At 43.5% G+C, this 27,372-nt stretch overlaps 1 protein-coding gene across 1 annotated transcript; it reads left to right on the plus strand.

Annotated features, from left to right (window-relative positions):
• LOC138800009 (olfactory receptor 5AR1-like) lies at positions 1 to 27,102 on the plus strand. Its single transcript, XM_069981817.1, has 2 exons — positions 1 to 52; positions 26,171 to 27,102. Exons 1-2 carry the CDS (start codon positions 1 to 3, stop codon positions 27,100 to 27,102), a joined length of 984 nt encoding a protein of 327 aa, XP_069837918.1.
• Positions 27,103 to 27,372: the final 270 nt, after the last annotated feature.

The raw sequence follows: 27,372 nt of genomic DNA on the forward strand, positions 1-27,372 counted from the left end.
ATGGCGCTGCCGCATGATCAAGGTGTTTCTGTGACGTATTATGTGGACACAGGTGAGCGCTACAGGTGCATAGAATAGTAGGTGGAACCATGTAACCACATGACCAATCGCGACCTCTTATGTTCATAATATTGAGCAATATGATCAGTGATTGGGTATTAGTGCACCCTTGTTTGGGGCGGTGCTAGGGTTCATGTTTATGGCCAGTCATATAAATAGCAGCCAGTATAGGTAACCAGTGTTGCCTGTTTTTCTCCTGATGACGTTGCTGTAGCAACGAAACATGTAGAGAGGGGGCACTTTTGTTTTATTATCATACACCTAGATCTTGTAATAGGAAAGTACAGTTCTGCAGGCTGCACTGTTCATGATATTAGGTGATTGAGGGAGGATCATTGTATCTCCATACCTTTATGATTACACTGTGAGACAGATCTAGGTGTTATGTAATTTTAATCAGGTTCACTTTGATTTTTTACGGAATATGATTAAAAGTTATATTTTATTTATTATCTTTTTTTGGGGGGTATTTTCGTTAATTGGGGTTTGTGCCCCGGGCCTCGGCCTGTGGGTTTTAGTGTTAGTTATTATAAGTGGAATCGCTGACCCACCCGTGAGAGGGGTGTGTGTCTTGGGAAGGAATTTTTTTCCCAGTGATGAGGCTACTGTCATCTGCCTCACAAGGGTTTTTTTGCCTTCCTCTGGATCAACACAGGTTGAATTTGATGAACTCCTGTCATTTTCAACCTTATAAACTAATAATTGGCCTAATACCCCCAAATAAATTAAAATTGTCCCTTTTCCCCAGCTAAATAGGTATGGCCGCCATTCCCATTAGAGACATGCCATGATGCAATTACAAAGCCCCCTGGTGACGGGCACATTTGGGCCGTGAAAAAGAAAAAAATAGATTTTTTTATTTTCACACCACATGTTCTACATATGTGCCCGTCACCAGTGGGGTCCATATGCTCACTGCACCCCTTGTTAGATTCCTTATGGAATGCAGTTTCCAGAATGGGGTCACTTGTGGGGGGTTTTTACTGTCCTGGCCGCACAGTAGCTTTGTAATTGCAACATGGCCTCCATCCTCCATTCCAGCCTCTAAACGGCGCTCTGTCCCTTTGGTGGCTTGCCTTGTGCCCATATGGAACATTATGTCCACATGTGGGGTATTTTTGTACTCAGGGGAAATTACTCTACACGTTTTGCGTTCATTTCCTTTTTTAACCCCTCGTGGAAATGGAAAAAATCAAGGCTAGACCAACATATAGAGTAAAAAAAATTTAATTTTTATACTAAATTATTGATCTTGTCTTGATTTTTTTATTTTAAAAAGGGGTTAAAAAATAAAGAAAAACACAAAATGTGTAGAGCAATTTCCCCTGAGTACGGAAATACCCCACATGTGGACATAAAGTGCCATGCGGGTGCAGTGTAAGCCTCCAAAGGGAAGGAGCACCATTTGGTTTTTGGAGGCTGGGTTTGGCTGTAATGGATTTCGAGGGGCAGTGTTTCATTTAAAAGGCCCCTGTGTTGCCAAGACAGTTGAAACCCCCCACAAGTGACCCCATTATGGAAACTACACCCCTCAAGGAATGTAACAAGGGGTGTAGTGAGTATATGGACCCCACTGGTGACGGGCACAAATGTGTAACAATGTAGCGTGAAAATGAAATATTACATTTTTTACACTATAATGTTAGTCTAGCCTTGATTTTTTCATTTTCACAAGGGGTTAAAAGATAAAAAAACACACAAAATGTGTAGAGCAATTTCCGTAAATACCCCACATATGGACATAAAGCGCCATGTGGGTGCAGGGCAAGCCTCCGAAGGTAAGGAGCGCCATTTGGATTTTGGAGGTTGGATTTGGCCAGAATGGATGATGAACGCCATGTCGCATTTACAGAGCCCTCGTGCTGCCAAAACACTGGAACCCCCCAAAAGTGACCCCATTCTGCAAACAACACCCCTCAGGGAATCTAACAAGGTGTGCAATGAGGATATGGACCCCTTGATGACGGGCACATTTGTGCCGTGAAAGTGAAAAAATGAAAATTTTCCCTTTCACGTCACATTGTTCCACATTTGTGTCCGTCACCAGTGGGGTCCATATGCCCAGTGCACCCCTTATTAGATTCCTTGAGGGGTGTAGTTTCCAGAATGGGGTCACTTGTGGGGGGTTTCCAGTGGTTTGGCAGCACGATCGCTTTGTAAATGCGACATGACCCTTGAAATCCTTTCCAGTGAAATTCAGCTTCCAAAAGCCAATTGGCGCTCCTTCCCTTTGGAGGCTCGTCCTGCGCCCGCTTGGCACTTTATGTCCACATGTGGGGTATTTCCGTACTCGGAAGAAACTGCGCTACACGGTTTGGGGGTTTTTATTCCTTTTATCCCTTTGTGAAAATGAAAAATTGAAGGCTAGAAAACATTTTAGTGTAAAAAATATTTTTTTCTTTTTTCACGCTACATTGTTCTGAAAATCTGTGAAGCACCTGTGGGGTCCAGATGCTCACCGCACCCCTTGTTACATTCCTTGAGGGGTGTAGTTTTCTAAATGGTGTCCCTTTAGGGGTGTTTTTTAGGTTTTGGCACCCCAGAGCCTCTGCCAACCTGAAGTGGTACAGTCAAAAATGACCTAATATAACGGAGGCGTTGAAATTCACTAGGCGCTCCTTTGTATCTGAGGCTTGTGGTTGCGTCAAATAGCGCAATAGGGCCACATATGGGGTATTTCTATAAACTGCAGAAATGGGGCAATCAATATTTTCTCTGCACAGAAAATTAAAATTTTCAAATTTCTTACACACTTAGCTTTTATTTCTGTGACTACCCTAAAGGGTTAAAAACTTTCTGGATGTGCTTTTGCAGAGTTTGGGGGGTGCAGTTTCTGAAATGGGGTGCTTTGCGGGGCTTTCTAACATACAGTCCCCTAAAATACACTTTGAGGCTGGGTTCACACGCTGTAACTGTGCGGCTGTATTTTTTATGCGGCTGTAAATGTGCGGGTGAAACTCCGGCCGTGGGAAAAAATAGACATGCGGCTCAAAACATACGGTCATTTACTTGGAAATCTGGTTCAACTAAAAATAACAAATAAAATGTTAAGAAAGTGATGGAAACACCTCTGGATGCATCTGGGAAAGCAGGGAACACAGTTTACATGAATCGCTATTACCGGGGTTTGCGATCCTCTGCACTATAGCCGATGTCTCTCATGGTTAATATATTGAATTAATAAAACACATTTTCTGTCTAATAAAGTCCCTTTTATTGTTCAATAATTAAATGTAAACGATTCCATCATTTTGCAATTAAATATACTGTTAAAATAAATATATATATAAATAAATGTATATTTATATATATATTTATTTTTTGACAGTATATTTAATTGCACAATGATGGATTCGTTAGAATTAAATTATTGACCAACGAAACTGAATTTATTTAAACGAAAATGTGTTTTCTTAATTAAATATTAATTAGTACAGGAAACTCCATAAGCCGGTAATTCATGTGCCGGCAATAGAGCATTCTGTACTAATCATCACTTAACTTTAATGAAAACATCAAATGTTTCTTCTAATTATGTTATGACAATAGCATTATTAGAAGAAACATTTAGAATTATATGTGCGCTCAGCTGATTGGCTGATCGGCTGAGCGCACATATAATGAGCTGGTCCGCAGCACAGTGACTTCATTGTGCTGCGGACCAGCGAAGAGACAACATCGGGGTGAGTATAGAGCTCTCCCCACCCCCTCCCCAGCACTGCACCCCTCCCAGCAAGGAAGGGGGGGGGGTCACTTAACCCCTTCCTTGCTGGGATGGGTGCAGTCTGACATCAGTCTGGCCCCCAAGGGGTTAAGGGGGATGCAAGTTTACAATAAATTTGTAAACTTGTGTCTTGTCTTTATTTCTTTACTTTATAGACTTAGTAGTGGAAGCCGTCTAATAGACGGAATCCATTACTAAGTTGGGGCCTAGTGTTAGCCGGTATAAAATGGCTAACACTAACCCCCTATTATTACCCCAGTACCCAATGCCACCAGGGGTACTGGGAAGAGCCGGGTGCCAGTGGTCCCGGAGCGTCAAAATTGGCGCTCCTGGACCGGGCGGCAGCAGGCTGGTAAGATTTAGGCTGGGGAGGGCCTAAACCAATGGCTCTTCCCACCCTGGTGTTACCAGGCTGCTGTCGTTTGGTTTTTAACCCGGTTGGTTATAAAAATAGGGGGGACCCTATGCGTTTTTTTTTAATTATTTATTTATTTAAAAAAAAAAAACCGCATAGGGTCCCCCCTATTTTTAGAACCAGCCGGGTTAAAAACCAAGCGACAGCAGCCTGGTAACACCAGGGTGGGAAGAGCCATTGGTTTAGGCCCTCCCCAGCCTAAATCTTACCAGCCTGCTGCCGCCCGGTCCAGGAGCGCCAATTTTGACGCTCCGGGACCACTGGCACCCGGCTCTTCCCAGTACCCCTGGTGGCATTGGGTACTGGGGTAATAATGGGGGGTTAGTGTTAGCCATTTTATACCGGCTAACACTAGGCCCCGACTTAGTAATGGATTCCGTCTATTAGATGGCTTCCACTACTAAGTCTATAAAGTAAAGAAATAAAGACTAGACACAAGTTTACAAATTTTTTTATTCAAATAAAAACACCCCCACACCCCTCATTGACCATTTTATTAAAAAAAACATTAAAAAAACGCTGGTCATCGACGTAGTCCACGGAATCCGACGTAATCCCCAGGATACCGATATCTGAAAAACAAAAAGGGAGAAACACACAAAAACACACAAACAGGAGCACAACACCCATCATTGTGAGCGGTGTTGTGCTCCTTACAGTATGCAGCATCTTTACAGATCGCTGCTTACAGTCTGGCCCCCAAGGGGTTAAGGGAGGATGTATTGCATCCCCCTTAACCCCCTGGGGGCCAGACTGATGTCAGACTGCACCCATCCCAGCAAGGAAGGGGTTAAGTGACCCCCCTTCCTTGCTGGGAGGGGTGCAGTGCCGGGGAGGGGGTGGGGAGAGCTCTATACTCACCCCGATGCGTCCTCTTCGCTGGTCCGCAGCACAATGAAGTCAGTGTGCTGCGGACCGGCTTATTATATGTGCGCTCAGCCGAACAGCCAATCAGCTGAGCGCACATATAATTCTAAATGTTTCTTCTAATAATGTTATTGTCACAACATAATTAGAAGAAACATTTGATGTTTTAATTAAAGTAAAGTGATGATTAGTACAGAATGCTCTATTGCCGGCATATGAATTAACGGCTTATAGAGCTTCCTGTACTAATTAATATTTAATTAAAAAAACACATTTTCGTTGAAATAAATACAGTTTCGTTGGTCAATAATTTATTTCTAACGAATCCATCATTGTGCAATTCAATATACTGTCAAAAAATAAATATATAGATAAATATACATTTATTTATATATCTATTTTTTTTAACAGTATATTTAATTGCAAAATGATGGATTCGTTAGAAATAAATTATTGATCAACGAAAGTGTCTTGATTACAAAGAAAATGTGTTTGATTAATTTAATATATTAACTATTAGAGGCATCGGCATTCGGCATCATTGCCGGCTATTTTTGAAGTACTCCGTACGGACCGCCTGTCAATCCACGACCGCATATTCAGCCGCAAACAATGGTCTTGTTCATTTTTTACGGGTCCGTTTACGATAGGGCCGTAGATTCATACATAGTGTGCACTGTGCAGCCGCATATCCTATACTTCCAAGCATACACACGAACCACCAAAAATACCGCCGCACAATTACAGCCGCAAATACAGCCGCACTCTTACAACGTGTGAACCGAGCCCCCGTCTGGGTTCACACTACGTATATTTCAGTCAGTATTGTAACCAAAACCAGGAGTGGATTAAAAACACAGAAAGGATCTGTTCACACAATGTTGAAATTGAGTGGATGGCCGCCATATAACAGTAAATAACTGCCATTATTTCAATATAACAGCCGTTGTTCTAAAATAACAGCAAATATTTGCCATTAAATGGCGGCCATCCACTCAATTTTAACATTGTGTGAACAGAGCCTTTCTGTGTTTTTAATCCACTCCTGGTTTTGGTTGCAATACTGACTGAAATATACGTAGTGTGAAGGCAGCCTAAACCTGAACAGGTCCCTAAAAATATCTGATTTTGAAATTTTACTGAAAATTTGGAAATTGGCTGCTAATATTTTAAGCTTTCTATTGTCTAAAAAAAATGAAAGATAGTTTAATAAATGCTGCCAACATAAAGAAGACATGTTGCTAATGCTATTTAATATATAATTTATGTGGCATAACCATTTTCTGTCTAAGCAGAAAAGTTTCAAAGTTGGAAAAATGCATTTTTTCACAATTTTTCATGTTATTTTCATGTTATTCTTTTTTCATAAAGATTCGTTAAAAGTATCGACTCCAATTTACCAGAAATGTAAAGTACCATATGTCTCGAGAAAACAATCTCAGAATCAGCCAGATAGGTAAAAGCATCCCGAAGTTATTAATGAATAAAGTGACACAGGTCATATTCATAAAATTTGCCTTGGTCCTTAAGGCCATTTTAGGGCCGGTCCTTAAGGGGTTAATTGCATAGCACTAGTAACTACTTACCTAAGCTTTTAGGATTGTATACATCTCTATGTGTTTAGAAGGTCAGGGCCATATTGTAATGGCTTCACTAAATATACAAAATATAACATCCTTACAATTAAAAAACAGAATGAGACAGACAGACTAACGCAATAAAGAATAGTCAGCCAGATACAGGTCAAATCGGAGATAACAGAACAGTACAAAAACATCAGGCAAAACAGAGGTCTGGAGGATAGGCAAAGAGGTCAGAATTCCAAGTAATTTAATCCAATAAAAACGCCAGATCAAGCTACAAGAGACTATTGCAAGCAAGGTCCCAGAGCACAAGTGGACTTGAGATGTCAGAGTGCCAGACCAGGGAGTAATTGGACCAGCCCACAGACAACCAGACCACATAGAGCAAAGACTGACAAGGAACAGAGATGAGTGGTGAAAGCAACTGCCTATCACTACTCAGCCCAGCACTAGGCTAGCAGAAACCCAGACGGGTGTGGTAAAACCTGTCAATCACCTGACAGCAAGTGCTGGAATAAGACTGAGTTCAGACTGATGCAAAGGCAACAAACAATTCAGGCATTGAATCATGGGCAAAAGCAAAGTCTCGATTATACTTTATGGGCAGAGGACTGTGCTGAGACCTAAACATTTGGACCTGCTATTCAAAAGTGGACACAGGGAGCAGGGGTGGCCTATAAAAGAATTTCCTTTAGTCCATTAGTTGCAGTTTAGTAAAAAGTTGGAAGCTGCTTTGATAATCATGGCCATATTTCCACCCCCAAAATTACCCTCAAGGTATAACTCGCCCCCTTACTCCCAAACACCATGATCTCTAAACTGTTCTCCATCCAAGGTTTTATAGGAAGAATAACAATGGTCTTTTAGGCAATGCATATTAGAAAATATCATGACAAAATTCTTTGGCTTAGCTATATGATCATTACAATTCTAATTATAATAGCAATTCCCAAATGAACTTTATTTAATATTTTTTTTCTAAATGCAGTTTGTCACAAAGTCCCAAGCCATCAGATTATTCTTTTTATACTGGTGTATTAGATAAGTGAAGTCGACAACTGAATGTGGAAACACGAGGATTCTATCTACTAAAGACACTCATATCTTTAGTGTCTACTTTTTTCTGTACTGAACAATGATTCTTCTATTACAAATACTCTTGAAGAACTCTTTACCTTATGATACTAATTTAGGAATATATCAACCAAACCATCTTGCTTGAAGCCCTAAAAATGTATTAGAGTGCCAGACTTAATAGAGATAAGGTAAATGTACAGTGTATATATATTGAGAATGAAGGAACAGATACTAACATGCAGAATGCATCCCAAAGAGATAACATTTTTGTCACATTAGCAAATTATTGATAAAGAGTACCTGTCACTACAAATAACTTTTTTGATCAGAAGATTTGTGTAGGGAGAGATCGCAACGGTGCATTCCGTCAATATTTTTCATTGTAAGTCTATGAAAAATGTTGACGAAATGAGCAGCCTGACAGCACTGCTACAATCTCTCCACGGCAATAACTTCTGATCAGTGCAGGTCTCAGCAGTTAGTTCATGAATGTTAAATAAAACTCCTTCCACTGCAAAAACTAACTTTTTTGTCGGTGTAATATGGTAACCTTTATTTTGGGTGACCAGCGAAGAGATAGGTGACTATGATTATGGAAACAACCAAGTTTACCTAATTTTTAAGTAACTCTAATTCATTCATTCACCACCTGGATGTGAAGGCCAGTGGCAGTATTATTAAGTGAGTTGGGGGAGCACCTTTCTGTATATTATAATGTAGCCATTGTTAGGGCAAGCATTGTCTTCTGTTCGGATATCCTAACACATCAGGGATCAAGATAAGGCGGTAACTGAGGAGACATTTTAAAGGCTTAGAGTCATTGGTAGGAACTTTTGACATGTCATTAAACTTGTCAAAAGTTACTTATTGAAGTGGGTCTTACTTCGAGACCTACTGCGATCCCAAGATACAACCAGGGGGAGAGTACAGTAGAGCGGGTCTGTGCCCGGCTGTCAATCAACACTTTCTAACCCTTTTATTTCATTATCTTCTAAGAAGAGAATATGTTGGATGTTTTGGCCAGCTCGTAAGTGGAGTGCGCTGCCACACACTTTCACCCAAGCTGTATCTCAGGTAGACAAAATAACATGTTGAACTAGTAGTGAATTTGTTAGAATTAGTGAAACTTGTAATATTCAATTTTAATATTGCTTTTATTTCAGTTAGATACGATGGCTCAAGTCTTCTTTGAATTATATGAGAACAGATCTTCAGTGACCTATTTTATGCTCGTTGGCTTCACGGACTTCCCCCATCTGCACCTTCCTCTTCTTCTGGCTTTCTATCTAATGTATATTCTGACAATAACAGGAAACAGTCTTATTTTAGGACTTGTGCTGTTTCATCCTTCATTGCAAAAACCAATGTATTTCTTTTTATGCCATTTGGCCTCTCTAGATATGTGTTATACTTCTATTACTCTTCCTAATCTTATATGGCTCCATTCACAGGGTGACAGGCACATTTCATTTACAGGGTGTATTTTACAGCAGTACTTCTATATAGCATTGGCAGTTTCTGAATATTTCTTATTGGCAGCAATGGCATATGATCGATATGTTGCCATCTGTAACCCCTTGCATTACTCCTCGACCATGAATACTAAAACCTGCCTCATTCTACCCCTTGGGTGTTGGTTAACTGGCTTTTTAAACTCATCTTTTCCAGTCTCAATTTCTTCACAATTCAGTTTTTGCAGATCGTATGTTATTAACCATTTTTTCTGTGACTTTACTGCCCTTGTAAAGTTGTCATGTGGCAAAAATACCAACATTGAAGTGTTGATACTTATGGAGTGTCTTGTATTAGGACTGGTACCATTCACGTTCACTTTGGCGTCGTATATTATAATTGTACGTACTATTACTAGCATCCATGTAAAAGCTGGAAGGAACAAGGCCTTCTCTACTTGTTCCTCTCATCTTACAGTGGTGGTTCTCTTCTATGGTACTATGATAGTGGTCTACATGCGCCCACCTTCAATGTACGTGCCCGATCATGATAAACTTTTTGCTTTGCTCTACACGGCTGTAATCCCCATGATCAATCCAATGATTTACACCCTAAGAAACGGAGAAGTGAATAATATTATGAAGAAAGGAGTCATGCTATCTCTTTGCTTAAAGGGAAAGTAATAGCAGGTTAGAAGACCCGAACCTGCTGTTATATTTCTATAGTAGTGCCGGGGATCTTCACCTTCAGTGCCGTTTTCATTAAATCTTCAGTTTCATAAATATGTAAATAAGGCGGTCTGGTGCATTGAAGGTGGCAACCCTCCTAATAAATATTCATCTGGTGCTCTGTACACTGGTGTGACGTAACTGCAGAAAACTGCCTCCATGTTCATTCCACTTATGATTGCATTTGGCTTTATATTCAGCAATTCAAGAATCTAGGACATTAAACCTAGAAACCTAGAAAGTTTATACAATAGGACGTAAATGCCCAGTGCTGGTTGGAGCTGCTCTTCTCTGGAGACGTTACATGGTGTGTTGAACAAGGAAAGATACATTTAGGGGACAATGTCTTGAAATTGTTCTGGCTGCTTTCTGAAATGCCCAAACCTACTTGCTAAAGGTATCTTACTGACCTGGTCTATGTCACTCGCCAAAAGATAATCCACAGCTTCTCCTCTTTGGATCTCTTCCTTAGCACAACAAATTTTAGAATGTGTCAACAACCCAATGGTAATCCAGTCAATGGTCTCTCCATTCACTCCCAATTTTCATCAGACCAAACTGGTTAGTCCTGGGTATATGAAAATGGATAAAATGTCTGTAGATCTTCTTTGGTTAGAAAAGTTGTGTATAACCTACTCCTCACTCCTAGACATATACTTTATGCAGTGTCCCAGAGCGGGTGTCTAATGCTATTGCAGAAGCATCTATAGGTCAGTACTATATATTATAGGCTCTGGGGCTGAAGTCCGTCTAATGCCTCTCCCATCACTAGATGTATTCTTTGCAGAGCTGAAGGTTAAAGGTATGAAAGGGTTAACTAGTTTTCTTATTGATTTTACGAGTCATGCCACTATTCTCTGCATTAAGCTGTAATCAATCCCTGAGAAAGCTACCTCAGGGGCTATTGCCCTATCACAGACTGTTATTCAGTATCTTGCCCAATGAGATTCCACCCTGAATTCCTAAGGTTATATATAGTGGGGTGGAGACTGAGTTTTAGGGCGCTAGTTCTGTGTTCTATAAGTAGTGGAGGAGTGAGTTTATATATGAGGAGAAACAATACTTTGGAGAGCCTGCTGAGAGATTGTCATCTTCCTCTACCTCTGAATGCAAAGCACAAGTAACGAGATACTGTATGAGTCAGTAGTGTAGCATAGTGCAAAGGTCGAGTCTCTACTGCAAACCTGCTAGGATTTCTAAGGGGTACCTCCAACGGCTGGCTCTCCCACTAGGTGGGCCTGAAATACCTGATCATGTGTCACTCTGTGCCCACATGGTAGCTTAGGTTGATGTTCATTCCCTTTCTCTTACAAACCTAGATGAGCACCACAGATCGTATCCCAGGTTCACCCCCAAGTTGCTTCAGTTCAGCTAACATTTGAAGGATATTTCAAGTCCCTTTCACCAAGGTCTATTCTCTTATAAGTATTCATTGTCTTCAGAGTCAGTCCTCCCACAATGTGCTTCCAGCCGTTAACCTGTATCAAAGTTATCTATTCCTGACTTCCAGTATATCGACTGTGACTGTTGTATCAAAGAAAAGCAAAAAGAAAGTCTATTGTATTGCTTAGTTTAACAACCGTATATTGTCTTAAGAGTTCTTCAATAAAGACTTTAACTGTTTAAGAGCCGAGAGTGTGTGTTCAATACTCACACTGCTCACAACTTTATAAAACTACAACTCCTCATATCCCCCAGTGCTGAGTGTATCCAAGGGTGGCCATAGCTGGTACCACTCCTGGCAACCGTGACAAGTGCCCCATAGTACTTTTACATCTGACCCTCTCGGTTGCGGTGTTCACGAGCTGCATGTACAGTAGGATACCCATCCTTTATTCTTAAATGATCTTATATTGTTCATATCTATGTTATACAATACCTGGTGATTTGCTGTAGTCATGTTGGAGAGAATCAGTAGTACTGAGTGACAGTAGCAGAAAGGATAAGCCTTTAAAGCTAGCAGCCAAGAAAGCTATAATCGTCAGCCAGTGATGAGCGCTATACAGGTACATCATAGCATTCTAGGACATTTTGGGCCTCAGTTCAGGTCTAGCCATTCCAGTAACTGAGCTGATGACATGTCAATTTCCTGCACCCCATAGATTTGGTCATGGCAGATCATCAAGGAATATTTCCAGTGTCAGGAATCCCTCTGAAAACCAATAGGTGTAAAACAACTCCCATTTAGGGAATCAGAATGAACAAGCTGTAATGCCTAGCCTTACCAAGTTGGATACAAGGTGCTGTGTTGCGGTGATTGCCTATCGCCACATTTGTAATCTTGTTTCAACCAATCTTTGAATTACACTTCATTAAATTGGGTCCAGTAAAGAGAGAGACTGCCTTTGTACCTTCTAAATCATCTGCCGTGGTCAGCCAAAGTCCTTCTGTTTTCTTACCCTGATCACACACTCTTCCTCCTCTGCCAATAATAATTAGACCCAATCACTGAGGCTGCAGTGGGTCCTCTTTCATCAGCAGAGCAGGGAGAGTGTGTTCATTAGGGTAAGTAAACAGAGTGGACTGGGGAGAGAATGTTGTTATTTTATACACATATTGCATCCTGTCGTTTTTTAAATTGAATCAAAATATCATGTTTTGGATGGACATACTGTACCCTCTGTGCCATTAAAATAGCAATTGAAATTCAAGAAGCTCATGTAATTTTGCACAGGGGGAATTTGTTGTTAGTGTGTACTAAAAATAATAGTACTGGCCTCTAAACAAAATTCTGATGGCATATAAAAGGCTACTAGGAGTATAGGGGATTTTCAAGTGCCTACTTATGGCAAAAGCCATAATTCATTTAACTGGCTAGCATAACCACCACCACCACACCCACCCATGGACCCACATACCCATCCATTATTATTTGGTACACACAGTGACCAGAGGCATATTGAAAAATTAGGTACTGTCAAAAATTATGAGCTGGGACTAGGGTGGTAGCAGGCTGTTTTTATTTGGCTGGTAAGGACCAAAGTAAATGGTTCTTTCCAAATAAAGGAGAAGTCCAGTGGGGGTGGGGGGAATCAGTTCAAGCAGTGTGTGTGGGGAACATGATAAAGAACATATATTAAGGGTACAAACCCACTTGCCGGATCTGCAGCGAGTCTCCTTGCTGCGTTTTTGCAGCGAGACTCGCTGCAGATCCCAGCCCTATACTTTCATTAGCAGAGAAACTCGCAGCAGGGATGTACATCCCTGCTGCGATTTTGTCTGCAGCCCTCCCCATTAACCCCCTAGCCGCCGGACATTATACATTACCGGGTCCCCGTTCCTGCTTGCTTCGGGGCTCCCGGTGTCTTCACGGCCCGCCCAGCCAATCAGTGCGCTGCGGCGGGGCAGCGCACTGATTGGCCGGGCAGAACGTGCCGGGAGCCGCCGAAGCAAGCAGGAGCGGGGACCTGGTAATGTATATCCTGCCCACCCCCCCTGCAGCCCCGATCGCCCCCGGCCGCATGATCGCCCCCTGCACCCCCCGGCCGTACGATCGCCCCCCGCAGCCCCGATCGCCCCCCGCAGCCCCGATTGCCCCCAGCCCCCGGCTGCACGATCGCCCCCCGCACCCCCTGGCCGCACGATCGCCCCCCGCACCCCCCGGCCGCACGATCGCCCCCCGCAACACCCCGGCGATCATGCGGCCGGGGGGTGCGGGGGGCGATCATGCGGCCGGGGGCGATCGGGGCTGCAGAGGGGGGCGGGCAGGATATACATTACCAGGTCCCCGCTCCTGCTTGCTTCGGCGGCTCCCGGCACGTTCCGCCCGGCCAATCAGTGTGCTGCCCCGCCGCAGCGCACTGATTGGCCGGGCGGGCCGTGAAGACATCGGGAGCCCCGAAGCAAGCAGGAACGGGGACCCGGTAATGTATAATTTCCGGCGGCTAGGGGGTTAATGGGGAGGGCTGCAGACAAAATCGCAGCAGGGGGGGGCGGGCAGGATATACATTACCAGGTCCCCGCTCCTGCTTGCTTCGGCGGCTCCCGGCACGTTCTGCCCGGCCAATCAGTGCGCTGCCCTGCCGCAGCGCACTGATTGGCCGGGCGGGCCGTGAAGACATCGGATGCCCCGAAGCAAGCAGGAACGGGAACCCGGTAATGTATAATTTCCGGCGGCTAGGGGGTTAATGGGGAGGGCTGCAGACAAAATCGCAGCAGGGAGTTTCTCTGCTAATGAAAGTATAGGGCTGGGATCTGCAGCGAGTCTCGCTGCAAAAACGCAGCAAGGAGACTCGCTGCAGATCCGGCAAGTGGGTTTGTACCCTTAATGTTCCTCGTGCCCACTCAACAGCGCTTCCCGCTTCAGGATCCCCGACTGCATTCTCCATCTCTCTCTCCTTCAACATCACAACTTGGCTGATGGATGCCCTGCTCAGCCAGTCAGTGACTGGGATGGGACATCGCTGGAGTCACTGATTGGCTGAGTGGGCTATATCCCACCTTTTACCACGGGGTCATGATGTACACAGAGTGTGTAAGAAAAAAATGACATCCAGCAGGTATACTTTCTTTATTATGTTCCCCCCACCCCCTGCGGGCCCTTTTTTTTTATTTTACCGGACTTCTTCTTTGAGTAGTAGTAATCTGCTATTAATAAATAAATAATAATAATAATTCAAAAAAGCATGGGGGCCCCTTTCTTTGTGATTACCAGTCAGGTACAAACCAAGCAGCAGCCTATTGCTAACAGGTACAAAGGGCCATTTATTTATGCTTAGTACTTGACTTGTCATGAAAAGGAAGGGGGTCTTTAGGGGGGGATTCATTTAGAAACAAAAAAGTGAGGAGCGCCCTGCTTTTGTCATAACTGCTAGGTACTAGGGTGGGAATGGCCATTTATTTTGACCCTTTACAGCTTAAAGCGTAACTGTCGTGTTTTTTTATTGCAGAAATCAGTAGTATAAGCGATTTTAAGAAACTCTGTAATAGGTTTCATCAGCCAAAAAAGCCTCCTTCTGTACTCAAGAAGCAATTTCCCAGCTTCCCCCCCTGACTTCTTATCTGTGCATTATCAGGCAAACACGTCTTCATTACAGAGAAGCCAGTGAAGACGGGTTCTGCTCTCTCCATTCTATCCTTATGGAGGGGGGGGGGCCGAGGGAGATGAGGGAGCAGGAAGAGGTGACATGAAGGTCAGCTGTTTGTAGACTCTCTGGGCACCTAAACCGCAGGATTCAGGTTTCAGAAAGGTCATTGCTTATCTATGAACTTACTGAGAGAAGATTGCAGGGTGTTGTGCTTTGCAGGACTGCTCCGTGCTCAGTCACTCCTAACAGCCCCTCCCCTCTCCATAGCCACATAATGGAGACAGAAATCCTGCTTCATTTGATATGAGGGGGGAGGCTGGGAGATTGCTTTTTCAGTACAGAAGGAAACTCTTTTAGTACATAAAACCTATTACAGAGTTTCTTAAAATCGCTTGAACTGTTGATATTGAAAGTTTTCAGAAAAATGACCCTGAAATGACAGTTACGCTTTAAAGCGACTCTGTACCCACAATCTGACCCTCCCAAACCGCTTGTACCTTCAGATAGCTGCTTTTAATCCAAGATCTGTCCTGGCGTTCGTTCGGCAGGTGATGCAGTTATTGTCCTAAAAACAACTTTTAAACTTGCAGCCCTGTGCCAAAGGGCCATGGTCTAGAGTGTGTATGCATTAGGCTGGCACAACCTCTCTGTGCCTCCTCCCCGCCCTCCTCATCATTAGGAATGCTCCAGGCAGGTATTCTCCTATTCATTAGCTGTGTGAGGACGGCACATGGGTTGGATTGTTAGGGCACTTGTGCATTTTTCACTGCAGAGGAATAGGAAAGAGGGTGGGGAGGAGGGACGGAGGGGTGGTGCAAAGTTAGGGCACAGATACTCTAGGCCACAGTCGTTTGGCACAGGGTTGCAAGTTTTTTTTTTTTTCTTTTTCTTTTTTTGATCTTTTTTTTATATAACATTTTATTTTCCACACAGTTATACAAAAAGAGGAAGGACCATAATTAACAATGCTTCCCGTACAACAATTCTTATTCCATTTTACCCCCTTTATAGTACAAATCTGGGAGCGTCCAAGCCAACAACAGGACCCAGCTTCCCCTCCATACCTCTTTTCACAGTGGTCCAAAACTCTTGAAGAACAGGACAGTCCCAAAATAAATGGAAAAAATCTGCATCTTCCATCCAGCATTTGGGGCACTCAGAATTAGATCTACATCTCCTCCTATATAAATCCCTAGGGGAGAGATATATTCCAAGTAGGATTTTCAGCTGTATCAATCTATGGGCAGGGCTGCAAGTTTAAAAGTAGTTTTTTATGAAAATAACTGCATCACCTGCCGAATGGACCCCAGGACAGATCTTGGATTAAAAGCAGCTATCCGAAGGTACAAGTGGTTTGGGGAGGACAGATTTGTGGGTACAGAGTCGCTTTAAGGCCATGTTCAGACCTTGTAAAAGACGGGCGGTTCCGTGACCCGGCCAGGTCATGGAACAGCCGGTCTCAGAGAAGATCATCCCGGCCGGTACTGCAGTACCGGACAGATAATCTTTAGCACCTCTTAGTTCTGATGCGGGCGCATCCGTGCGCGCCCGCATCAGAACCCTCCACTGCACACTATGGAGCGTGCGGCCACAGTGTGCATTGATAGGGTTTTCTGTGGCCGCTATTTAATGAATGTCAGAAAACTGACATGTCGGGTTCTCGCTGCGCCGCTAGAGATACTATGTGTATACACTCCGGCCGGGATTCCATAGGCGACAACGTCACATATATTTTCGTATTAATCACGGCCATTGTTGCAATCATCAACAACAGCCATAGTTTTTCAAAAATATACATAGTGTGAACATAGCCTAAAGGAATATTCCCCCAAAGATCATTTTTGCATTAATAAATCGCCCACCCATAGCTTTCAATCTTTGTAAAATCCACTTATTATGGCTTTTGCACTATTTTGTTGCTTTTTTTATGTGCACCCCCTCTGGAAGATAATCTAAACTGAGTCCTCTCCGACACTGCCCCCTGCTCCTGGCCCCCACCCTCCATGTCAGGGATCTCGTGTCCTCTGTCTAAGGGTAAACTCTTTTTACCCTGCCCACTGTAGTACATGTGAACATGTGAACCACTGTAGTCAGGGGCGTAGCTAAAGGCTGATGGGCCCTGGTGCAAATTGTTAGCTTGGGGCCCCCCATCTTACCCGATCAGGCAAAGTCATATCTAACGTTATATCCAATTACTCTAATGTGCCACCATGTTCTAATGCCCTGTCACTGCCTCCACCTCATGTACTGCACTACTGCCCCCTATAATTAATGGACTGTACTGTGTCAATGTCTAATCATTGTATTCCAATCTTTGACTCTCCAGCTGAAAAACTACAACTCTCATCATGAACTGCCAGTTAGAAACGATGGGGGTTGTAGTGCTGCAACCTGAAGAGCCACATGCTGCAAAACTACAACTCCCATAATAAACTGTCAGCAGGGCACGATGAAGTTTGAACTTCTGCAACCTGGAGAAGTCACCTGATATCACCTGCAGTCCTATGTAACACCACAGATAACAGTGATATGCCTCAGATAACCTCAGATACAGATAATGTAGTAGTCACCTGCAGTCCTATGTAAAACCAATAGGGCAGTACAAGTGGTACTGCCGTATGGGGCCTGGACCCTAAGAGACATGGGGGGGGGGCCCGCCGGCCACCGCCCCCCGTCCGCTACGCTAGGGGGGCCCGCACGGCCCCCCTTGCCACCTGTTTTTGAGCATCCCGAGAAGCTGCGCCCGCGCAGCTTCTCGGGATGCACTGATCGCTTTGATGTTCCGCCCGCACATTGAGCGGGCGAAACATTAAATCGATCAGAATACAGGAGCAGGACCTGTCAGCGTCCTACTCCTGTATTCCCTCCCATAGGCTGCCGGCACTTCATACCAGCAGCCTATGGGAGGCCGGGCCGTGACCTCTCCGGCAGGCGTGAAGATGTGACGTAATCACGTCTGCCGGAAGTCCCGTCCCTGCTGCTCGCAAGATTGAGCCCGAAGAGGAGGAAGAGCTGCTGCCAGAAGCCACACAGCACGGATTAGGTGAGTATGATGTTTGTTTTTTTAGGGGCACCTCTGGGGGCATTATTAGCTCATGGGGGGCACCTCTGGGGGCATTATTAGTATATGGGGGCACCTCTGGGGGCATTATTAGTGTATGGGGGCACCTCTGGGGCATTATTAGCTCATGGGGGCACCTCTGGGGGCATTATTAGTGTATGGGGGCACCTCTGGGGGCATTATTAGTATATGGGGGCACCTCTGGGGACATTATTAGTGTATGGGGCACCTCTGGGGGCATTATTAGTATATGGGGGTACCTCTGGGGGCATTATTAGTTCATGGGGGCACCTCTGGGGGCATTATTAGTATATGGGGGCACCTCTGGGGGAATTATTAGTATATGGGGGCACCTCTGGGGGCATTATTAGTTCATGGGGGCACCTCCGGGGGCATTATTAGTATATGGGGGCACCTCTGGGGGCATTATTAGTATATGGGGGCACCTCTGGGGGCATTATTAGTTCATGGGGGCACCTCTGGGGGCATTATTAGTATATGGGGGCACCTCTGGGGGCATTATTAGCTCATGGGGGCACCTCTGGGGGCATTATTAGTATATGGGGGCACCTCTGGTGGCATTATTAGTTCATGGGGGCACTTCTGGGGGCATTATTAGTATATGGGGACACCTCTGGGGGCATTATTAGCTCATGGGGGCACCTCTGGGGGCATTATTAGTATATAGGGGCACCTCTGGGGGCATTATTAGCTCATGGGGGCACCTCTGGGGGCATTATTAGTATATGGGGGCACCTCTGGGGGCATTATTAGTTCATGGGGGCACCTCTGGGGGCATTATTAGTGTATGGGGGTACCTCTGGGGGCATTATTAGTTCATGGGGGCCACCTCTGGGGGCATTATTTGTTCATGGGGACACCTCTGGGGGCATTATTAGCTCATGTGGGTACCTCTGGGGGCATTATTAGTTCATGGGGGCACCTCTGGGGGCATTATTAGCTCATGTGGGTACCTCTGGGGGCATTATTAGTTCATGGGGGCCACCTCTAGGGGCATTACTAGCTCATGGGGGCACAGCAGGGAATCCTACATACAGGGGGCACAGCAGGGGATCCTACATACAGGGGGCATCCCACATTCCTACTCGCTTTACTGCACATAACACCAAACAGCGCAGTTACTATGGGAGCCAACAGAGGGGAGAAAGGAAAGGAAGCTGCTAGAAATGTGCGGAGCCTAAATTGTTTGTCTCGCAGGTTCTGAAAAGATGAAACATATCTGGAAAGAATCATCATGGAGGTCTGGGCCGGATGGAGAGGAAAAGGGAAAGTGACGCCTCAGATCAAAGAAGACGTCACCTGTGAGTCACTGTATGACACTTTTCTTATTTTGTAGAACATCATTTAGTAGGGGCGCCCCGAGGTGACAGCTACTACATTATCTGTACTCAGAGATATCACTGTGTTATCTGTGGTGTTACATAGGACTGCAGGTGACATCTACATTATCTGTACTCAGAGATATCACTGTGTTATCTGTGCTGTTACATAGGACTGCAGGTGACATCTACATTATCTGTACTCAGAGATATCACTGTGTTATCTGTTGTGTTACATAGGACTGCAGGTGACTACTACATTATCTGTACTCAGAGATATCGCTGTGTTATCTGTGGTGTTACATAGGACTGCAGGTGACAGCTACTACATTATCTGTACTCAGAGATATCACTGTGTTATCTGTGGTGTTACATAGGACTGCAGGTGACATCTACATTATCTGTACTCAGAGATATCACTGTGCTATCTGTGCTGTTACATAGGACTGCAGGTGACATCTACTACATGATCTATACTCAGAGATATCACTGTGTTATCTGTGCTGTTACATAGGACTGCAGGTGAAATCTACTACATTATCTGTACTCAGAGATACCACTGTGTTATGTGGTGTTACATAGGACTGGAGGTGATATCAGGTGATTTCTCCAGGTTGCAGAAGTTCAAACTTCATCATGCCCTGGTGTGCTGGTGTCTGTATTCATGTGTGCTGGTGTCTGTATGTGTGTATACATGTGTGCTGGTGTCTGTATACATGTGTGCTGGTGTCTGTATACAAGTGTGCTGGTGTCTGTGTGTGAGATCAATTCTAGAGAACTGGCTCATATACCCCATTTTCCCCAGTGGCTTAAAATGTAACCTCTGTTATACAGTTATAAAATTGTAGAACCTTAATGTGAACATGGTGCAATTCAAATAGACACTTACTTGTATAGTTGCCTCTTGTGCTCTGTATGCAGTGCATTATATTCACCCCTGCAACGTACAATTTATAGCGTGTCTACAAGCCCAGCGGGGCTCATCATGATGGAGACTAAAACTTATACAAGAGTGGGGTAGGGGTTCCCCTGTATTCAGAATGCTGTTGAGTGCTAGGCAATGCCCCGTCTGGGATTATTGAATTTCGAGGGTCTATGCAGAGCAGGATAAAGGCACCTCTGCTGCACAAACAGGATCTCCTAGAAAGCGTTCTCACCGCCATGTATTCGCTATCACTGGCTTGGGTGAGCTAAACTAGTCTGCCTGGGGGGCTGTGTGATTTGTATATGCTCACTAACATGGAACAGCCTCATTATATTAGCCTTATCAACATATTCTATGTTAGTGAGCATACCGGGGGGGGGGGGAGATATTGGTGAACATATACAAATCAAACAGCCCCCCAGACCCTCGAAATTCAATAATCCCAAACGGGGCATTGCCTAGTACTCAACAGCATTCTGAATACAGGGGAACCCCTACCCCATGCAGGAATACTTGTATAAGTTTTAGTCTCGATCATAATGAGCCCCGCTGGGGTTGTAGACACGCTATAAATTGTACGTTGCAGGGGTGAATATAATGCACTGTATACAGAGCACAAGAGGCAGCTATACAAGTAAGTGTCTGTATGGTGACATTTAAATTGCACCTTGTTCACATTTAGTTTCTACAATTTTATAACTGTATAACAGAGGTTACATTTTAAGCCACTGGGGAAAATGGGATATATGAGCCAGTTCTCTAGAATTGATCTGAACCAAATTATACCTCCCAGCAAGGCGTGGGTCGAACACACAATTTTTTTTTTAAATTAATGTTGGGGGCCCAGACACTTTGGTTGTATGGGGCCCCGAAATTCCTGATGGCGGCCCTGACACCAAATAACACAGTGATATCTCTGAGTGCAGATCATGTAGTAGATTTCACTTGCAGTCCTATGTAACAGAACAGATAACACAGTGATATCTCTGAGTACAGATAATGTAGATGTCATCTGCAGTCCTATGTAACAGAACAGATAACACAGTGATATCTCTGAGTACAGATCATGTAGTAGATGTCCCCTGCAGTCCTATGTAACACCACAGATAACACAGTGATATCCCTCTGAGTACAGATAATGTAGTAGTCACCTGCAGTCCTATGTAACAGCACAGATAACACAGTGATATCTCTGAGTACAGATCATGTAGTAGATGTCCCCTGCAGTCCTATGTAACACCACAGATAACACAGTGATATCTCTGAGTACAGATAATGTAGATGTCACCTGCAGTCCTATGTAACAGCACAGATAACACAGTGATATCTCTGAGTACAGATAATGTAGTAGTCACCTGCAGTCCTATGTAACAGAACAGATAACAGTGATATCTCTGAGTACAGATAATGTAGATGTCACCTGCAGTCCTATGTAACACCACAGATAACACAGTGATATCTGAGTACAGATAATGTAGTAGCTGTCACCTCGGGGCGCCCCTACTAAATGATGTTCTACAAAATAAGAAATGTGTCATACAGGGACTCACAGGTGACGTCTTCTTTGATCTGAGGAGTCACTTTCCCTTTTCCTCTCCGTCCGGCCCAGACCTCCATGATGATTCCTTTCAGATACGTTTCATCTTTTCAGAACCTGCGAGACAAACAATTTAGGCTCCGCACATTTCTAGCAGCTTTCTTTCCTTTCTCCCTCCTGTAGGCTCCCAAAGTAACTGCGCTGTGTGGGATGCCCCCTGTATGTAGGATTCCCTGCTGTGCCCCCATGAGCTAATAATGCCCCTAGAGGTACCCCCATGAGCTAATAATGCCCCCAGAGGTGCCCCCACATACTAATAATGCCCCCAGAGGTGCCCCCATGAACTAATAATGCCCCCAGAGGTGCCCCCATATACTAATAATGCCCCCAGAGGTGCCCCCATATACTAATAATGCCCCCAGATGTGCCCCATATACTAATAATGCCCCCAGAGGTGCCCCCATATACTAATAATGCCCCTAGAGGTGCCCCCCATGAACTAATAATTCCCCCAGAGGTGCCCCCATATACTAATAATGCCCCCAGAGGTGCCCCCATATACTAATAATGCCCCCAGAGGTGCCCCCATATACTAATAATGCCCCCAGAGGTGCCCCCATATACTAATAATGCCCCCAGAGGTGCCCCCATATAATAATAATGCCCCCAGAGGTGCCCCCATGAGCTAATAATGCCCCCAGAGGTGCCCCTAAAAAAACAAACATCATACTCACCTAATCCGCTCTGTGGCTGCAGGCAGCAGCTCCTCCTCCTCTTCAGGCTCCATCTTGCGAGCCGCAGGGACGGGACTTCCGGCAGGTGTGATGACGTCACATGATCACGCCTGCCGGAGAGGTCACGTCCCGGCCTCCCATAGGCTTCTGGTATGAAGTGCCGGCAGCCTATGGGAGGGAATACAGGAGGAGGACGCTGACAGGTCCTGCTCCTGTATTCTGATCGCTCACTGTGCGGGCGGAACATCAAAGCGATCTCTGCTCAGAGACAAGTGGCAAGGGGGGCCGTGCGGGCCCCCCTAGCGTAGGGGCCCGGTCGCCATGGCGACCGCTGCGACACCTATAGCTACGCCACTGACTGTAGTACTGAGTACATGAGTCTGTCTGTGTGCTGCCTCTCATCTGGTGTCTCTGACACTCCCTGCTCAGACAAGGTTCCCTCTCCACCATGTCTGTGATGCTGGAGGGAGGTTTGTCTGCGCTGCCTTTAGCCTGATGCATCTGACAGCACAAGATCCCAGGGCCTCTGACCCCCGCCCAACTGCACCACCCCCCTGTCTGCCTGTAGCCTCTGACCACACACCCCTCCCCCCATGTAGCCTCTGACCGCAATACCCCCCGACCCGACCGCATGGAGACTCGTAATGGTCTGATTAAGCATCTGACCAGAGGCACCAGGTGGCACACAGACAAACCTCTTGGGAAAGGGGTTCAGAGGCTCCGGGTGGGCGGGGGGTATTGTGGTCAGAGGCTACGGGCAGACGAGAGGGGGGAGTGCAGTCAGAAGCTAAGGGCGGACAGTGGGGTGGTGCAGTCAGAGGCTACGGGCAGACGAGAGGGGGGAGTGCAGTCAGAAGCTAAGGGCAGACAGTGGGGTGGTGCAGTCAGAGGCTACGAGCGGGCAACTTATTTTTGCTCTGACCTTTTCTACTGAATGCAGATTACTGACCTGGCAAAACTTTACCTCCCTACTTGAGAGGTGACTGGTGGCTGAAACCACTTTTTTTCTAGAGCTTTCTTGATCATATACAGAATACAAAAAAAAAAATGTTAGGCTATGTTCACACAACGTTTTTTCAGTTCAGTTTAAAATGACGTCCGTTATTTTGAGTCTAAAATAACGGATGTTATTAAGCTGTCTGGCCTCCCCTTACCTAATAGTAAAAACGGAGAAAGAACGGTGGAAAAAGAAAAACTGTGTGTGAACAACTATTAAAAAACATCCGCTGTTTGCAAAAGACGTCCGAAAATAATGATCATGTTCATTATTATTGGCATCCGCTGCAAAAATGTCCGTTATTCAATACACTGTGTGCATTGGACATCTGTCTTCCCATTGACTTCTACGCATTGCCAATGCTGTCAGTTAAATCTCGGCAAAAATGGACGTTATTTTAAACATGAAAATGGGCCACCTTTTCTCTATTTCTGGTATTTGATCTGTCATTGCACATTTTGTTCAGTAGGTGTCACTAAAATACAAGAAACAAATTATGAATCGCTATTCACATAGATGGGTATAGATAACAAATATTGTTAATATTATTAAATATGCAATATTATTATTATTATTATTATTATTATTATTATTAAATATGCAATATTATTAAAGTGCAAGGACAAGATTATGAAGGAGGTAACATAATCTTTGGTGTTGGTGTTGGAGTTACATGTCCTACAGATTAGATAACATACTGACACCCCTGTAGTGGGAAACTACTATTCACCCTATCCCAGTGGGATACAGCAATTCCATTAATTATCTGTGTTTAGTACGTTAGGCTTGTGGGTGGAATACACTATTTCCCAGATGATTCATTATAGAAATGTAAATTATCTTACATTGCTCTAATGAATACAGTTCAGCCCTAGAGATTAATGCTGAAAAGTAACCTCCATGGAAAGACCCTAAGCAATGGGTTATATAAGCTCACTAAAGATCTCTTCATATTTTCAATACATATCGATCCTTTGGCATGTAGACTTAAATTCCATTAACCCCTTCTCTCTGCTGTTGGTTACCTTTTGTGATGTAGAGGAAGCATGAATGCATACTGTAGAAACAGTAAGTTAATAGAGTAGATTTACCCCTTGCCTTGGCAGCCATTTTGGCCTTAATTCCCAAACCTGACCTTTCTCTCTTTATTAGAGATGAGCGAACCTGGAGCATGCTCGAGTCCATCTGAACCCCAACTTTCGGCATTTGATTAGCGATTGTTGCTGAACTTGGATAAAGCCCTAAGGCTATGTGGAAAACATGGATATAGTCATTGGCTGTATCCATGTTTTCCAGACAACCTTAGAGCTTTATCCAAGTTCAGCAGCCCCAGCTAATCAAATGCCGAACGATCGGGTTCAGATGGACTCGAAGCCGAACCCGGTTCGCTCATCTCTACTCTTTATGTAGTAACAAGTCTGCGATGCTTTTAACTATCGCAGTTATTCTGAGATTGTATTTTTGTGACATATTCTTCTTTATATTTGTATATACTTTTTTGATACGTTGATGCACTCAACTTTTTTAAAAAAACTCAACATTTGCTCAAAATTAGAAAAAGTTACATTTCTTCATATTTAAAATTCTCTTTTTCTGAAAGAGATAGTTATGCCACATAAACTAATTATTACTGCAACATCTACAACATGTCTGCTTTATGGTGACATCCTTTTACTTTTTAGGATGTTAGAGGGCTAATTTTTGCAATTTGTGGGGCAGATATTCTATTTTAATAAATTTTTTCTTCTAACACAGCAAATACTAACTGTAAAATGCAACTCAATATTCATTCCCCATATTCCAATGTTTCTAGAAATCCCCCATGTGTGGCCGCAGTGCGTCACCTGACTCAACCACAGGCCGCAGACATGACAGATACCTGATGAATTTTAAGGCCTTTTTATTATTTCAGGTTCTTTTTAGGCCGCAAAAGCCTTGGGGTGCCAAAATATTTTAGCAAGACAAGTTGATGTTTTCATCTGCACCATTCTGGAGGACATGTGACACCCCTTTATTTTTTTTATTTTTTTTATGAGGTGGCACAAATAAAAAACACAATTCAGCAGGTTTTTTATTATTTTTTTTACGCTGTTCACTATACATTACATCTGACATGTTATCTTTATTCGTCATGTCACTATGATTACAGTGATATCCATTTTATATAGCTTTTGTTATAGTTTATGACATTTATACTATAAAAACTGTGTCTTGCATATTGTCTCATACCTGTCTTTTATTTCTTAATATGTAACTAATATATGTAAAAGGAAAAAGAGACAAAAAAAAAAAAAAAAAGGATGACTGCAGGATCAGACTAAGTAATCTGTTGTTTGTTGTCTGTTACCATGGAGATATTTAAATCTGATTTTTCATTTTAGACTCATCTAAGCAATAAAACAAATTATCATGAAGGTTGACATATCCTGTTGTTTTTACGTTGAGTAAAATTCCAATATCAGACAGAAACATAGTTTACATTAGTTTACCACCAGTTTACTAGTATTAGGAATAGTAAAGGTATCCCAATATAACATCTTTACAAATTATAGCTAATTTCCTTTTTATGTGTTTTTACATTTTATATGCTTTTTTATTCATTATTATATTTTTAACACTGTTTTTTGACCGTGTTGTTGTCAGACTCCTTGACTGGGAAGAACTTAACCAGGAGCAACCAAAATGAGTTCATGATGTTAGGATTTTCGAACCATCAAGAACTGAAGGTTCCCTTGTTCTTTCTCTTTCTTTTGATATATCTTTTCACAGTGTTGAGTAATTTTTTCATTATTGGTCTGATTTCCATTGACAGTCATTTGCAAAAACCAATGTACTTCTTTATTTGCAATATGTCATTCATTGATATAGGTTATTCCACCGTCACCACCCCGAACCTATTACAGCTTGTCTTCAACGGCATCAAAAGAATTTCCTTTGGAGGTTGCATGACTCAACTTTATTTCTTCAACTCATTTGGAAGCCTGGAATACATGCTGCTCACCTCCATGGCATATGATCGCTATGTTGCTATCTGTCATCCATTGTCCTATCACCTGGTCATGAATAGGGAAACCTGTCTATGTTTAGCACTGACTGCCTGGGGGATGGGATTTATTGCTGCCTTTCCTTTAAGTGTTCTAATTTCTTCCCTTTGCTTTTGTTCATCTATTGAAATCAACCACTTCTTCTGTGACCTCACCCCCCTGCTAGCCATAGCTTGTGATGACACTACAACTACCCAATACGTCTTATATACGGAAGGTGTGCTGTTTGTCTTGAGCTGCTTTTTGTTGACTTTAATCTCTTACATTTATATTATTTCTGCCATTCTCAAGATCAGTTCAAGAGACGGAAGATATAAAGCGTTTTCCACCTGTGCTTCACATCTGAACATTGTTGTTCTCTTCTACTTGATGATTGCCTGTATGTACATGAAGCCAACATCCTCCTATTCTTTAGATGAAGGGAAAGGCCTTTCTGTCCTTTATGTCATAATAATTCCAATGCTAAACCCCATTATATATTCTTTAAGGAACAATGATGTAAAAGAAGCATTTATGAGATTAACAAAATAGCAGAATCAATCTTCTTTCTTTCTTTCTTTCATCTATCTATCTATCTATCTATCTATCTATCTTCTATCTATTTATCATCTATCTATCTATCTTCTATCTATTTATAATCTATCTACCTATCTATCTATCTATCTATCTATCTATCTATCTATCTCCTATCTATCTATCTATCTATCTATCTATCTATCTCCTACCTACCTATCTATCTATCTATCTATCTATCTATCTATCTATCTCCTATCTATCTATCTATCTATCTATCTATCTCCT

Source organism: Dendropsophus ebraccatus, chromosome 8 (assembly GCF_027789765.1).
Source record: "Dendropsophus ebraccatus isolate aDenEbr1 chromosome 8, aDenEbr1.pat, whole genome shotgun sequence".
Taxonomy (NCBI): Eukaryota; Metazoa; Chordata; class Amphibia; order Anura; family Hylidae; genus Dendropsophus; species Dendropsophus ebraccatus.